This window comes from Haliaeetus leucocephalus, unplaced genomic scaffold, assembly GCF_000737465.1.
Source record: "Haliaeetus leucocephalus isolate CR32 unplaced genomic scaffold, Haliaeetus_leucocephalus-4.0 Scaffold495, whole genome shotgun sequence".
In the NCBI taxonomy this organism is placed as follows: domain Eukaryota; kingdom Metazoa; phylum Chordata; class Aves; order Accipitriformes; family Accipitridae; genus Haliaeetus; species Haliaeetus leucocephalus.
This window is the reverse complement of record NW_010972931.1, coordinates 2607238-2622272: the sequence shown is the minus strand read 5'-3', so window position 1 is coordinate 2622272 and position 15035 is coordinate 2607238. Positions and strand designations below refer to the sequence as shown.

The following is a 15035-nucleotide window of genomic DNA, read 5'->3' as shown; positions in this document are numbered from 1 at the left end:
CTGCCTACGGATCGACGGGCTGGACGACACCCTGCGGAGCAAACTCCACCTCGGTTCTGGGGGGCAGAGGGGGGACCGTAGTCCCACGTCCGTGGGCTCACGCTGGTGGTGAACGATGCCAAACTCCAGACGTGGGTGTGCAGGAAAGGCACCTCCGAAACGAACGGATGTTGTGCACTTAGTCCTGAAGGGTGATGAACCCATGGGTGATTCAGGGGAGAAGCACCACATCAGGAATTATCCACTCCAGAGAGAAATCTCTTCTGTGAAGCTCTCCTGCCTTCATCTTGCAAGAGCACTAGAGTGCAAGCTCTCTGGGGCAGCGTACTATATGCATATTATGCCTAGCAAAACAAACCTGAAGCATCTAAACACAACTTTGATGATGGATTATTTTCAAGAGGAGTATTCTGTTCCAAATAGCTTAAACATTCATCAGCATTGTTGTAGGTTGGTTGCATGTAGCACTGCTAACCTGCAGCAGAATAGCTACATTCTGATGTTTCACTGGATTTTGCAGGTATGTAAACAGTTGAGGGTATTTGTAGCAAAACACAACACATAGTACAGTCCAGCATACTCTAAATACATGTGTATGTCCTTCTATTTAAGAGCAAAGCAAAACAAAATAACTTCTTGTATAATGTTCAAACCTACAAGGAAAGCAATTTCCAAGTAGAAGTTTAAAACCAAAACTTAGGTGTTGCTGTTTCTCATTATGTGACTGTTATCGGGGGGAAAGCATTAACATCCCTCCCCGTATTTGCTTAAAACAGAATTATCATGCATACACCTACATATTATTCTTGGTTTTCATAGAAGAAATACATGGTAACAGCATAAATTTTGACGTTAGTTAAGAGATCTTTGAAATACCTTGATGTATTCACTCCAATGTTGCAAAAGGATCTGCTGCCCACCTTTTACCCGGCTGAACAGCTGGTATGTCTGGGTCAGATCTGATATTCTATTTTCATCGAGCAGGTTATCAAGTCCTAAAAAAATTAAATTAGAAGAGCAAGCAAATTTGAATACAATTGCACAAATACATTTAGAAATATATTAGAAAAATCTCTATGAAATACATCAAAAGACAAGAGCCTCCAGTGTGCTTAAAAAATATGAACTTTTTAAGACTAAATTTCTTAAAGTAAGCAATACGTTCAGGGTTAACATGTCCCCTTGTTTAAACTGGCTGAAATGACTTATGGTATAATATTTTAAAACTATTTCAACTGAAGTACTTTCCCAACAAGGTGTTCTGCCTTTTGCAGAATGTTTACGAGCAGTGCTCAGGGTTTTTTTAGCAACCTTTACAAATATGGAATTATATTTGAGATATTTGTTTCCACGTATACAATTTACTTGTCACAGTGGGTGTAACAGTCATAGGGATGGCTTTCTCTATCTGTGGAAGTTTTTCCCATGGCTAATATACCTCCTTAAATTCCTAAACTGTAGAGTTTATAGTTATTGCAGAGTATGAGAATCTGTTATCAGATATTACATTAATTAAAAAAAAAAAATACCTTTTTGCAAAATAGCTGATAAGTGTTCTCCTAGCAGCTGTTTCTCCACACAAGCAATCAGTGGTTTCCTAAATAAGGCAAGAGAAGTACATTAGAAATATCGCAGTATAAGGGAATTGCCTCCTGTCACAGTGTATTTGTGAATAACTTACACTATAACAATAATAAAAAAAAATCAACGATTTTCTACTTAAAACAGAGGGTACAAATTAAGACAAAAATGTCACATGTGATGTAAGTCAAGAAAGAAAATAAAGCATGTATATAATTAAAAAAGAAATTCAGGCTTCAATACTAAAAAGCAAGTTCTTACACAGTAGAATAGAGAAGCTCAGATACCAAAAATCAATACAAAAATGTTTCTGGAAAAAAGTCAAATTGATGTTTTCTTGGAAACAAGCAAACAAAACAATACAAAATGACAAAACAAAACAAAACTTTCCAACAGTTTGAACTCCAAAACAACACAATACATGCTGGTGATGTTCAAAACTGAAACTTTTCATCTAATTGTGTTACGCACCTACATAAGCATAAATTGAGCTAGAACCACAAGACTCAAATTTGCAAAACATTTTAAATTTGTCCTTGAATTTTCCCTACTTTTTACTATTAGTGAAATATTTGTTTGATACATTCACTTTAGACAGGAATGAAAAATAATGGCAAGTTTTCCTTTACGTCTTTTATAGCCTAAAAGAAGAAAGAAATGCCTGAAGTGCTAAGGGATGATTTCAACATTTCAACTTCTACTGCTGCTTACAATATGACACCAAAAGACCAACCATTTCTTTCTAAGTTTTATAAAACACCCTTAATTTAGATTTTCTAGCAGAGAGGTGCTCAACTTGGATTGATGGAAGCCTTTTATGTAGCAGCATCCACTTTACGTCCCTACCTTTGCTAAAACACCACCTTTCCTGAAACAGCCCATCAATGACTCGCCTGACCTCCATGCAATACACAGTTTTAGTCCCTTCATCTCAAAAAGATTAAACTAGAACTTGGAAAGGTTCAGAGAAGGGAACAGGGATGATCAAAGCATGCAGCAGCAGCTACAAGAGAAACAACTCTATGTGTTAGCACTCTTCTTTCTGGGAAAGAGATGACTTAGCAGGGATACAGTGCACTGGCAGGGAGGGAAAAGGTGGAAGGGAACTGACTGATCACTTTCCCTTTCAGTGCAAGAACTGGAGTCATCAGTGACGGTACTGGGAGCCAGAGTTAAACAAAAGGAAGCAATTTATCACGTGGTGGCTACTGCACCGGTGGAACGCTTTGCCAAAGGCTGGCACAGATGGACAAGCTTATGTGAATCCCAGTGAGACAGTGCAAGTGTTTGAAAGCGATCCAAACAGACAAACCACATCAGGTTCAGAAAATACTCTAAGCTGAAAACAGGCAGACACTAGGAGAGTATCGGGGCATCACATATACTTACTTCATTTTTTCCTTTCAGTGGTCATAAGCAAAGATGAAATACCAGTTAGACAGACTCTTGGTCTTAACACATATGGTCATTTTTATGGTCACTTCCAAATTCCCAAAATTTCCAACTACTGCTATCTACAGCTGCTGACTGTGTCCAACAATAGAAGGAGTCAAGGTTGTATAAAATACCATCCTTTGCCCTCGAAGACCTATTCTGCCTACAGGGGAAGTAAGGACAATTCATCTGCTTGAGACTGAGTGGCAGAGCACTATTTCCTGACAAGCAGACAGAATGAGTATTTATCTTGACTGCTAGCTAATGAATGAGCCTGAAGGTACCTTTTGCATGGCCTCAAAGTCATCTACCTCGGTCATCTACTGACCGGCCAGGAGATGTGCTTATTCTGGTCAGCTGCCCAGAAAGGCATGTACTGATGGGCTGAATAAATCCCTCTACGGGCTGCAACACCACACTCCCCATCTGTTGCACAAATCTGGTTTGAAGTATTTTGAATGGTGTTTCCCATGATGGTTTTGTCCTGGAAGTATCATTCCCATCTCAAGATCAAACCCAGTAACTAAATTTAACATCCTTCCTGCTCTTTTCATGCACACCCGGAGAGACAGTGTGACCTGAGGACAACTCAAGGGCACTAATTTTAATAACTGCTGTTTCTTAATGCAAAGAAAGGAAATTAGTGCAAAGCCTTCTAAAAGCAGGTTTCTAAGCCTTTAACTAACGACGAGATTCAAAGCAAGGACTTGATGTATATCTAGACAGAAAACGTAATGATATCAACCTATTTTTTTAACTTAAACAGCAAAGAAATATATATAAGCTTTAACTTCATGCATAGAAACAGTTCCATATATTTTTGTGTGAGTGATTTTGCCAGAAAAAGCTAGTCACCCTGCAATCAGCATTTACAGGGAGATGATTCGGGTTCAAATACGTACCATGACACGCAACCCATTTGTGTGTGAATATATATATAAAATATGTCTGAAGAAAATACTAAGTTAAAGAGATAATTTTTATTCAGTTATCCTTTTAACACCCAATGAAATGCCAATACATCACCCAGAAAACTAAAAAATAAAATAAATTGTTATGTTCTTTATTAACTGTTATGTTCTTTATTTAAAAAACAAACAAACAAACCAAAAAAACCCCAACAGCTTACTGCAGGACAAATTATATATGGATTTATAGCGTGTCAGTGACTCTGCAGTACTTCCTGAATGCACACTCTTACCCCAGCAAAACACACATATTACTCAACACCTGAGTAAAAAAAGGACAAGCTACCTTGCACAATACATTGGCAGCAGCTGCACCAAAGCTGATCTACTGTTAAGTTGACATCCTGGACTGTTCATGAGTGGTGTTCATGTCCTCTATCCTACACCATAATTTAACCTTTTTTTTTTTTGCCTAATGAGTCTTTCTTTCCCTCAAGGGATTTGTGGTCAATGTTGTTATTAGTACACGAATGAGTAAAATCAGCTGCTACTTCAATAACGCAAATTTGAGTTCTTATATAATGTTTTGTTAACTTCAGTATACACCTATAAATCTTTCTGGACAAATTTCTCCCCTCTTACTCAAAGAATCTTTTGATTTTAAAGAAATCAGTTTTGATAAAAATGAAGTCTTAAAAAAACCAAGCTGTATCACAAGCACTGTCAACAAGATAATATCTGTAAGATAATGCAGCAATAATCTGTGTGTCTCTACAACCACAGATAATCACACTGTTTATGAGGGATGCTTGACTTATGCCAAGAATGACAACATTTGTACTCACTGTGTGCTGTGGTCTAAATATGTTATTACTCTGTCTCCTTCTTCTTCCAAACGTTTATTAACATGGTGAAGGTATTCTGGGACCTAGTGAGACAAGCGAATGTCAAGTTCATCTACAGAGGTATGAAAGGCAGATAATCTTGTTCCATGACAATTACTTTACACTACAAATTTAAAGAGAATATGAATTGAAAAGGACTATTCCACCAGAATGTTGTTATGTACTACATAATCTATATTTTTATTAATCAATGTTACTTTATATTAGAAGTATTATAACTGCACCTGACAGAAAGGAAGAGAAAAAACAGAAATCTAAGAATTTTTCAGAGGAAGTTAATTTTTTCTCAAAAGCCTTCTGAGCTAAGCTAGCCCTTAAAGCATCATGGAGCAGACTTTCAGTTGGTGTGAACCATATAGTTCTATTATTTCAATGGCAGTTTGTCCAGTGGAGTATCTGTCCCTATGGAGAGTTAACACATTTAGCACGTACTAAGCCACAGGTATGAAACTCAGGCTTCAAATGATCAAACTAGTTATGCATACATGCATATATATCTACATGTATACACACGCATACACATGCATGTACATATGCATGTATATGTATGTAGATGCATATATGTGTATGCATTATGTGCATATGCGTTAAGTATGTACATGTATATACTGTTTAAGTTAGCGCCTTACTCCCTTTTGTGTTTTTCCACAGCTTTCCACTAGGCATATAAAAGCAGTAAGACTGTTGGTCTCAAAATTTGTGTCGAAGCATTTCACCTCAGGTCCCAGTGGAACGTCAGGGAATGAGGTGAATAGAGCAGGACTGGACACAAGGATTCACCTCAGTGCAACGCAAACAGGCGTAGTGACTCCGTGTTAAAATGGAATTAAAATAAAGGTAGTCTGCTGGATTTTAGACCACCAAGAAACGCATACATTTTCAGACATAACCACATCTGCAGGCTGCCCGCTGCAAAGCATAATTTTATCTCAGGAAGGCAGAAAACAAAAGTGTTCTTAAGTCTATTTAACTAATAAGGAAAAGAAACAAAACAGCAAAATAAATGCAATAAAATAGTAAAAAAGTAAACGGTTTACTTGCGTATTAACCACATAGTAAAATGATGTCACTGGATATTTTACAGCTCTTGGGCAAAAATAATATTGACAGCACACCTTTAAGCTTTATGTGGAAATGACTTTCTGGTAGTGTGACTTTTGCTACACAAAATGTCACTGGGTTTCTCCACCCTTAATTATGTATTTCAAGCACCAAGGCAATTTGGATCCTGCTCTTCCCTTTGATAGAATACCGTGGTTCACATCAAAACACGTGAATGCGTACATGTGTACCTGGGTACCAGTGAATTTCACTGAACATTAATACACCATGACACTGCCACAAGTTCTCATGTAATCCCACAGCAGATAAAACTGACATAAAAGCAATCATCTACAGCATGCACCTACCTCTCTTTCTTGCATTAATCTTTGGCCTTCTGCAGCATATAAGCAATTTGTCTCCTCCAGAAACCTCTGTTCAAATGATTCCTTGTAAACCTGCTCAAGAAATTAATTTAGTTACTTACATTAAGCTGCCAGTAAGGGTAGCATATTTTGGGTGTCAAGCATAGAGGGCAAGTAAAATCTCAAGAACGCACACAGTTACGAGAAGTGTCAGAGTAACACTACATTAACACAGAAGTTCTGTGCCCACTGGTTTTAGAAAGACTGAGATCAGAGCTGACTTCCCAGTGCAGCAATAGCATGTTTCAGCCATCAGTACTCATATCGTATAAATTGACAGACTTCTGTCTAAGGCACACAGCCCAACACCAGTACCCACCACCACAGCACAGCAATGACATCCAATCCACCTGAGCTCAAGGCTCCCACTGATATTTCTGTGGCAAAAAAAATAATAAAATACTTCCAACTAGTGGAACATTGGCACAAAACAGGTAATTCCCATCAGCAGAATAATAATACGCTCAGTAATACATCTTCAGATCTGCCAGGTTTATCTCAGTGGCCCAGGAAAAATGAATTATACCAAATAAGGTGAAGTCTCTTCCCCCAGGGAAGGAATAAGGTGTGTAAAAAAGGGCACCAATGACAATCACAGCCATCGAAAAATTTCTGCATAATGATTAGCAGTTTAGTATAGACAGGAGACAAGTTAGAAAGGACAACTACACAAAATAGTTAAAACAGTCTGGAGAAGGTAGGTCAGGAACAACATGTAGACAGAGGGACAGTTAGTGAAAAGAAAAAGGAAAGGTTCCTTGAGTGTGGTGGAAGAATAGAAGAAAATATTTATTCCAAAACATATAGCAGAGCTGTAAACTCATTACATTCTGACCATTTTTTTTCTCTTAAGGACTTCTAAAAGCTTGATTTATTTTTTTTCAATGCAGACTTAAATATGAAACCTCTTGCTTGACAAGCGTTCAGAGCATAATAGTTCACTAATGCAGCATCACAAGTAGACATCAACTCACTGCTTCAGCCTTCTCTTTACACTAGCTCCATGTTCAACAGAATCAAATACTAGATTTCATTTCTTACCTTGCTTTCCTTCAGGGTAACTGGGAAAACATTAACATAACAGTATATGGAACTATTTTCTGCATAGAACATGTGTAAAGCTCTACAATAGGAAACAGCTATAGAATAGGATTTATGCAAGGAGGAATCAAGTTTCAGCAGCTGGGCCTCAATTGCGTAATTGCCTAAAAATCAGGAATGAGTAGGAGATTAATTGTTCAAATTAAATATAAGATTTGCTTAATTAATTAATCTTTCTCCAGAAGCTAACTTCTGTTGAAAGAGGGAGAAGTAGAGATCCTGGCATATAATTACAGGATTATGAGCACATCTCCATCTCAGTGAAGTGACAGACATTATAAAAGAACAGATTAGACTAGGTTAGTTTCCCTAGTGAAAAAAGAAAACTACACTTTTGAGCCAATGAAGAAGAATGCAGACTTAAATCCAATTCCATAAGAAGGATCCAATAAAGGGGAATGTTCATCTTTAGTTAGGAGAGTACTTTGCTAAAAAATAATAAATGTTAAAAAGTCAATACCTAGAAAAAGCTGATGCAGTCAGAGAAGCCTGGCACGTAACAATGGGGAAAAAAGGGGGAAAAAGCACACAAATCAGATCTGCCCCTCCACGTTATGTGATCAGAAAAATCATTGACAGAAGTTTGCCTTCTCTTGAACAGAATAATTACGTATTAATTTTTCTGGTACACTACAGAAAGTTACAGGTGAAAGTCAGGAGCCTTAACACAAAAGGCAGAAAAGCAGGTAAGCTGCCTGACCAAAAAGGGCTATTTTATGCAGTCCTCCTCTTTGAACTCTTTTTTAAACCTTCAGCCAGTTCTGTAATGCTGTATACCACTTGGGAACGGAGCAGCCTCAACAGTTTTCAAGAATGAGAGACAGCTCCAAAGATTTATTGCACATCACACAAGGCTGCAATGTCAACTGGAGGACAACGATGTCAAAGTCAGACGCACAGCATTTTTTAGTCTATTTGGTTACTTAGTATGCTAATGGAAAGTTCCAGTAAGTTACAGATTGACCTTATCTATTTGAAAACCTTGGCCTTAACTTTGCATCCCGTTCTACCCTTGACATCTCTGCTAAGAAGTTGCCAATACAATGATGTTTTTATGATACAGACCCAGGATTTGGCCTCCAAAAAGTGACACCTTTTTACAGTGACAGAGGTGGTCTTTTTTTGTTCCTACATTTAATCAGCACTAGGATTAGAAAATGAGTGATTAAGACAGACAAAATAGTGCACATACTAAAAGACTTGCAAATCTATTATTTAAGAGTCTGCAAGCCACTACCTCTGCTAAGGAAAACAGGCAAAGAGGTCTCGTTTAAGAACAGAGAATAAAAGATTGCACATTGGGTAAAGAAGAGGCAATCTTATCAGTCTCATAGCTAGATTTTGAAGCACATTTTCTAGCAGAATAAAATTATTTCTGTCCAATACACAAATTAGAAAAGTCCGAACTGTTTCTAAACGTAGCCATTATCAGTAAAGTTTGCTGTACTCACCTGCAGATCAGACAGCATGCTCAACAAACTCCGCAGCAAACTTCTGTCCACAGCTTCACCATTTCGTTCTCGTTCGATCAGCAGGAGGATTCCATCAATAGTCTTGTTTTGAACTTGCTTGTCACTAATGACGTGATTTCTAAATAACTCCAGCCCCATATCCCTGTGAGAATATTGAAAATTAATAAATCACACCGTTGATTCTTTTAAAAAATCTGTATCTCAGTTTGAGAAAAATAAATACATATAAAATATATATAGTGTATATATATTATAAAAAAAGAGAATGTATTAATGGTATATATAAGCTTTTTGACACTGTCCACTAAGAAAACTGTAAGAAGAATCATCATAAAAATACCAGGCCACATGCTACCAGATGCACACACTTCAGCTGAGAACTGCGACCAGCCTGTCTGTATTTCATGTAATAGACTATAACATTCTCTGTTTATTAAAAAAATTACTATTAGAAAAATGGTGAAATATCTGAACATGTACATAAGATTCCCTGGATCAGTCAATCTATATGTAATTTATAACTTTTGTTCAAAAGCATGAATTCTCTGTATGTTTAGGACCTTATTATCACCTGTGTCAGATTCTTGTTTCATTCTGAGAGGACAAGGAACAGTGCTTCTATGCCATGAAGCAGCTAATTATTAAACATGGGCTCGGCCAAGGAAAACGGAGGAATCTTAGATAAAACTTGTTACCTCCAACTTCTTCACACGTATCAGGATTTCAATAAAGGGAATTTTCCCATTATGAGGAAAAAAAGACACAAAGTATGAACAAACCTCTTCAGCAATGTTTAGTAAAAGGAAGCCTGAGACAAAGAGTTGGAGGAAAAACTACTGCAGAGGCTGGGAAGAAAAAGATGTCCACAGGACAAGCGAGGGGCAGGAGGAGGAATGTCGGGTTCCTCAGACAGCCTGAGGGACTCCTGAGAGCACAAAAGCCAGCCAGGCAGGGAAAAGGTACGCTCTTACTTCAGTACTTTACGTATTTTTTTGCTTTAGGTGGAGTAACGATACCAGAAATTTTCGGCAAAGCCTGGGTTGGTTTGTTTGGACGATGATATACAACGTCCCTCAGGTGGGATGCTTAAAAACAGAACGCCCAAAATCGTGGCCGTGGTATGCTGGAAGTACAGCAGTATCTTCTCAACGCTCTGAGCCACAGGTCTTGACTCTCAAGAGGCCAGCGCTGGAAAGATGATCTGCACCTCGTCAGGGTATCTCACTGACTCCGAAAAAACAGAGCAAGAAGCGGAGCGCTGAATTTTGCCAAAAGCAGGAGCACCTGAGGTAACGCTGGGCCGGCAGTGAGGGCCCAGAGGCAGCAGGCCGAGGGGGTTCCGCACAGCCACCCTCAGCCAGGCTGAGGCAAATACAGCTCTCTCTCTCTCTATATACGCCTTGACTTTTAAGTGTATGTTCACAGACCTTTTTCTTCTTTTACCCTCACTTTACACTGAATATTCCTGGGGAAGGAGGAAATGACACATGCATACGCTGACACGGGTACTTCCATAAGTTAACACAAAATTTGAGAGACCCGTTACACGGATCAAATATAATGGGAAAAATTAATTTTCAACTTTTGCAAATATAATAGCATGTTCAAACTCTAAAGATCTGAGGAATACTTACATGGATACCTACCATATAGAAGGAAGCATTGAATTCTGAAGTACATATGTACGATCCAAAAATAAGAAAATGCTTCTGATCATGATCTGAAAATATATAAAAGAAAATGTTTTTCTCTTCACCATCATGTGGTATTTTAAATTATAAAGCAACTTCTGAAAAACTACATCACATAGACATGCACCTTAATTACTGATGTATGTATTTTCATCTTTTATGGTGACTTGTACAGCCACTGACATGTAATTTATTGTTGTTAATACTATTACTAAGTGGTATTTCCAAGTACATCCAAGACAGTTTTCAAATGCGTAAAAACTATTAACTAAATAGTTTTATTAGCCTGTTATGATTTTACTGCTACTGAAATACATAAGCCATTCAAGCAGTACCACCAAGACATTCAGTAAACACCCTGAAATAGCATGCTGCCATGGTTTTTGCTTTTTAAAAAAAAGCAGCTTTAAGCAGAGACAGCAATAAGCTATGCAACAGATCTTTTCATAATAGAAGTTAGCTGCCAAAATTCATGAGAAAACTAGAGATACATTAATTCTAACAGGGGAAAGAAGTTATAATAAGACATTATCTTTTTTTTAAATTAAAAAAGTGGGAGAGGGAGGTAGTTTTTTAGCTTATTACTCTTCCACATTCAAAATCCATTTTTAACTTTGCTCATAAAAGGCTGCCCAGCTTTCAGTTTAGCATTAGCATAACTCAGAATGTCAGTAACTAACTCACCCCCAGGCCAGCTACAGAGATTTCTATCCCCAGCTGTCCACCTACTCCTCCCCTAAAAGATTTCATTGCTTCTGAAGCAATTCTCAAGCTGACATAGTTTCAGCCAAGCACAGTAAAGCAAAACAGCAGTGAGGCTGAATTTTTTTTCCTTTAATACCACAAGTGCTAACTCAGCACATGGGCAAGAAAGCCACTTGCTACAAGTTTGAGGAGGGGAAAAAAAACCCACTCAAAAGTAATTAAAGTCAACAGAGTTCATAGTAAAAGCCTTTTTATAAAACCACAGGTCCAGTTTAATTACATTTTCAAGGCAATAAACTTGAACTCTATGTTCATCAGACTGTTGAATTTGTTTTGAGTATTTTCCATAACGCTTTCCATTTTTATTTCAGATAAAAATCACATACCTCTGCCCATCCCCCACAAGGGAGGGGAGAGTGGTGGATTCAAGGAACAAAAATAGAAATTCAACCATTTGGGGCATCTGTAGCCAAAGCTAAGTGACAATGCAATGAAAACTCATTGTAAAATGCTGGTATAAAATTATAATGATGCATTCTCAAAGGGACAATTCACAGAGAGTGTCTGCGAGAGGATTTTTTTCTGTAACATAATTCATTGTGGAAGTAGAGGACAAGAAGGGCAGAAAGAAAGAGAGAGGGAGTTTCAGTTCTTTAATCTTCCTGTTTCTTAGCCCTATAGTCAGGATAATCACCTGTGCTTTGCAAAAAAAAAAAAAAAAAAAAAAAGGCACAAATTAACCTAGCTCTTGGAGCTAGCTATAAACAAAGATTGTAGATTCTCCAATTACTTAAAATTACAAACAGCAAACAATTTCAGCATAGCCCGATTAGTTTTTTTTTCCACCCATGGAAAACAGGTGTCAATATATTTCTGAGTGATATTCCAACTTCATATGAAACCGATGAAAGTCAGAGTTAACACAACAGAACATAAGTTTTCAACAACAAAACCACCCCCAGCTAGCAAAGGGGAAAGTGAAAAGCAATGCTGAAATTGAGGAGGAGGTGCAATGCAGTCCCAAGTTAAAGCCATGACAAACTCCTTTTTGCCAGATTTCACACCTCAAGAATATGTATTCTGAACAAACATTCAACTTACCATTTGTCTGCAATGATCTTGCCAGCATTTATTTATCTTCTTTAAAAATAAAAGACTATCCAGTGAATCTGTACAGCAGCTATTAAGGAAAACTAGCTTGCCGGTATCTTTTGAGGCCAGATTCTGGAGATGAGCTTTGCTAGCCATTAAGCAAAAGCTGCTCCATGAATATTCTGATGTTACTGTGACTGCCCAGGGATAAACCATTAATTGCGGAGCTCCTGCCCAGCGGAGGGGCTGGCAGTTCTCCAAAAGGCCTCCCTTGTATTTTCAAGGAATAACACTCACTGCTCTTCAGTAATACCATCTAGTGGCTGTACTGCATAACTTTGATATAGATTTAAACAAGAAATCCCACCAGTGTCAAAAACAACCTTGTCACCAACTGAGGTGAGAGGGATAGAAAGGTTTATTTTGTTTGTTTAATGAGTTCACGCTGTGCACAACAGGAGTGACCCTAATCTCTTAAAAGCAGTTACAGTTCTAAATAATCCTCAACAAATCCAAATACCACTCTTTTCATACACACCTCCAGATCTCCCTAAGTAAACTATAGAGTTTTCTTCATTACTCAACAGATCCAACTGTTATTTATGAATAACAGAATCTTTGTGTGTTGTATGAGTAAATCCTAATGTGGCTTTACCTTCCTCTCCTGCACAGTATCATCCCAACTCCCTCTGGCCAAATCTGATTAATCTGATCTCATGTCCTTGGGATATAAAGTGGTACACCTGTAAAATATAAAATTCTCAACTCTCCAAGCCACTAGCTCTGTCTGAGGGCAGGCAGAAAGCAAAGTTTTAAAACATCTCTTCAGAAGATCATCTGAAGTCTGAAAAGGCAGGGTTGTAAAAAATAGTTGACTGTACTCTGCTTTAAAGCAGACTGTAAGATTTGGTTCTCAGAGATCAGTTATGTTTAAGAGACTACTGCACTGACTAATGCACTTTTTAGTCAGATGTGACTTTAAATGCATCAAAGTAAATGTAATGAAAAATTCAGCTGCCATATAAGAGGTGAATTCACAGTGATGATTTATGTACCTATGTTTCTTATATGCTATGTAGAAGCCAGACTTCTTAACTGGGACTTGAAAAGAAAAAACAAAACCACACAACCCAAAACCATGTTGGGACTTAGCTAGATAATGGGGCAGGGGGGCAGGAAAGAAGAGATACCTGGGATCTTCTTTATGAGTGTAGGCACCTACCTGAGGAATGCAGTGAACTGAGAAACTGAAAGTCACAACCCAAAGCACATTTAAGGCATTCACCTGGAAAGAAGGTTCTTTCTGGGCCCTAGTCCCTTGCTTCTTTCTATTATAATCTACCATTTTCTGCTAATAAAATACATAGAGACGTGGGAAACAGTGCCATTAAGTGTGGCACTCTCCAGCACCTGCTTGCTCAGGCATTCCCCAGGAACGTGGGGACAGCCAGGCGGGTGTACACTCTATTTATCTTACTGCCCAAGCAAGTGCAACCCCTAGGCTGTTACACAAAAGGTAACTATCACATAAAGCATGGTCTCAGCATGCAAAGCACAAAGGGATTCAGAAAATAGGGGTGGCTGCACGCAGGTGTCCAGAGAAGATCTACAGGCACTTACTTCTGTGACCAGTTCAGCCAGAAGAAAAGCCCGGCAATGTAACTTCAGAAAACTATGGGGAAATTTACCGTAAAACTTCAAGTTTCTGTGCATCCCAAGACAGCCAAGTGATCTCCTGAACTTAGAGCTCTCTCCCAAGAACCTCCCAAGCACACAGAAGATACCCAAAAGGCTTGTTGAATGCCTCCGTGACACATAGCCGCTGGCCAGTAGTTATTTTTGGTCAAACAGGTGTACTTTATGTTTGAGAATTCTTTTACAGAAGACACTGTTGTTGAAAATTACTGCAGTGATTTTTTTATTTTAAAGCTATTGCTACTGGAAGCATCTCCACTACTCACCTGCCATACAAATCCATACCTGCTGTTAAATCTCATAGTGCTACTGAAATTTTCTAAATTAGGTGTAACATTTGCATTCCTATTAAAATCATAAGTAAATTGTTATTAGCATGCTACTTATTGGTACACAAAAATTATTCACTCAGATGGCTAAAGTTGCTTATGTCTGATTTGAAAATGTAAGTGGTCAAGGAACCTCTTGAACACATTGTCAATTATGGGTGTAATTTTTACAAAGTGTTGTTTTAAAAAATAATGATTTAAACTAACCATTCTAACCATTTCTGTGCACGAGAAAAGGATATTCTCTGAATTGAAGGATTTGTGCTTTCACATGATCTTCACAGACTTGTCGCAGCTGTTTGTACAGTGTAGCAGAGACTTTGTAAGAACAGAGATTTTCAACAGCCTAAAAACCAAAAAAAGATTATGAATGAGATAAAAAGAAAAAAAACACCTCAAATTTTTGTGCCTGCGTAATCGAGGCCAACAACAAAGAGAAAAAAAAAATATCAGCATTATCTGTTCAAGTTCTGCACAAAAACAAAACATCAAAATGAAATTATCTGAGCTATGTAGAAAAATTAAGACTTCATGATTCCTTTCTGATTTTGGTCCCTTCTTATACTGCTGGATTTCGTGTACAAACAATGTCCACCATCACCACCTGGGTCATATTTCAGATGTGCTGTTAAACATTACTAGAATTTTCCCCCACT

The 15035-nt window shown here is 37.9% G+C and overlaps 1 protein-coding gene across 2 annotated transcripts in view; it reads right to left on the bottom strand.

Annotated features, from left to right (window-relative positions):
• Positions 1–14623, bottom strand: part of CUL4A (cullin 4A) — a 30803-nt gene extending 16180 nt beyond the window's left edge. Inside the window, exons 1-7 of one of the 2 annotated variants that reach the window (XM_010575638.1) lie at positions 14587–14623; positions 10514–10587; positions 8847–9009; positions 6238–6327; positions 4769–4851; positions 1530–1597; positions 877–995 (exon numbers count right to left, since the gene is read on the bottom strand). In XM_010575638.1, the coding sequence (XP_010573940.1) occupies positions 877–995; positions 1530–1597; positions 4769–4851; positions 6238–6327; positions 8847–9009; positions 10514–10587; positions 14587–14598 (609 nt within the window). In that variant the 5' untranslated portion in view covers positions 14599–14623. Of the gene's footprint in view, positions 1–876; positions 996–1529; positions 1598–4768; positions 4852–6237; positions 6328–6613; positions 6716–8846; positions 9010–10513; positions 10588–14586 lie in introns of those variants that run through there. The other variant, XM_010575639.1, reaches the window with a different exon arrangement.
• Between the last annotated feature and the right edge of the window lie 412 nt (positions 14624–15035).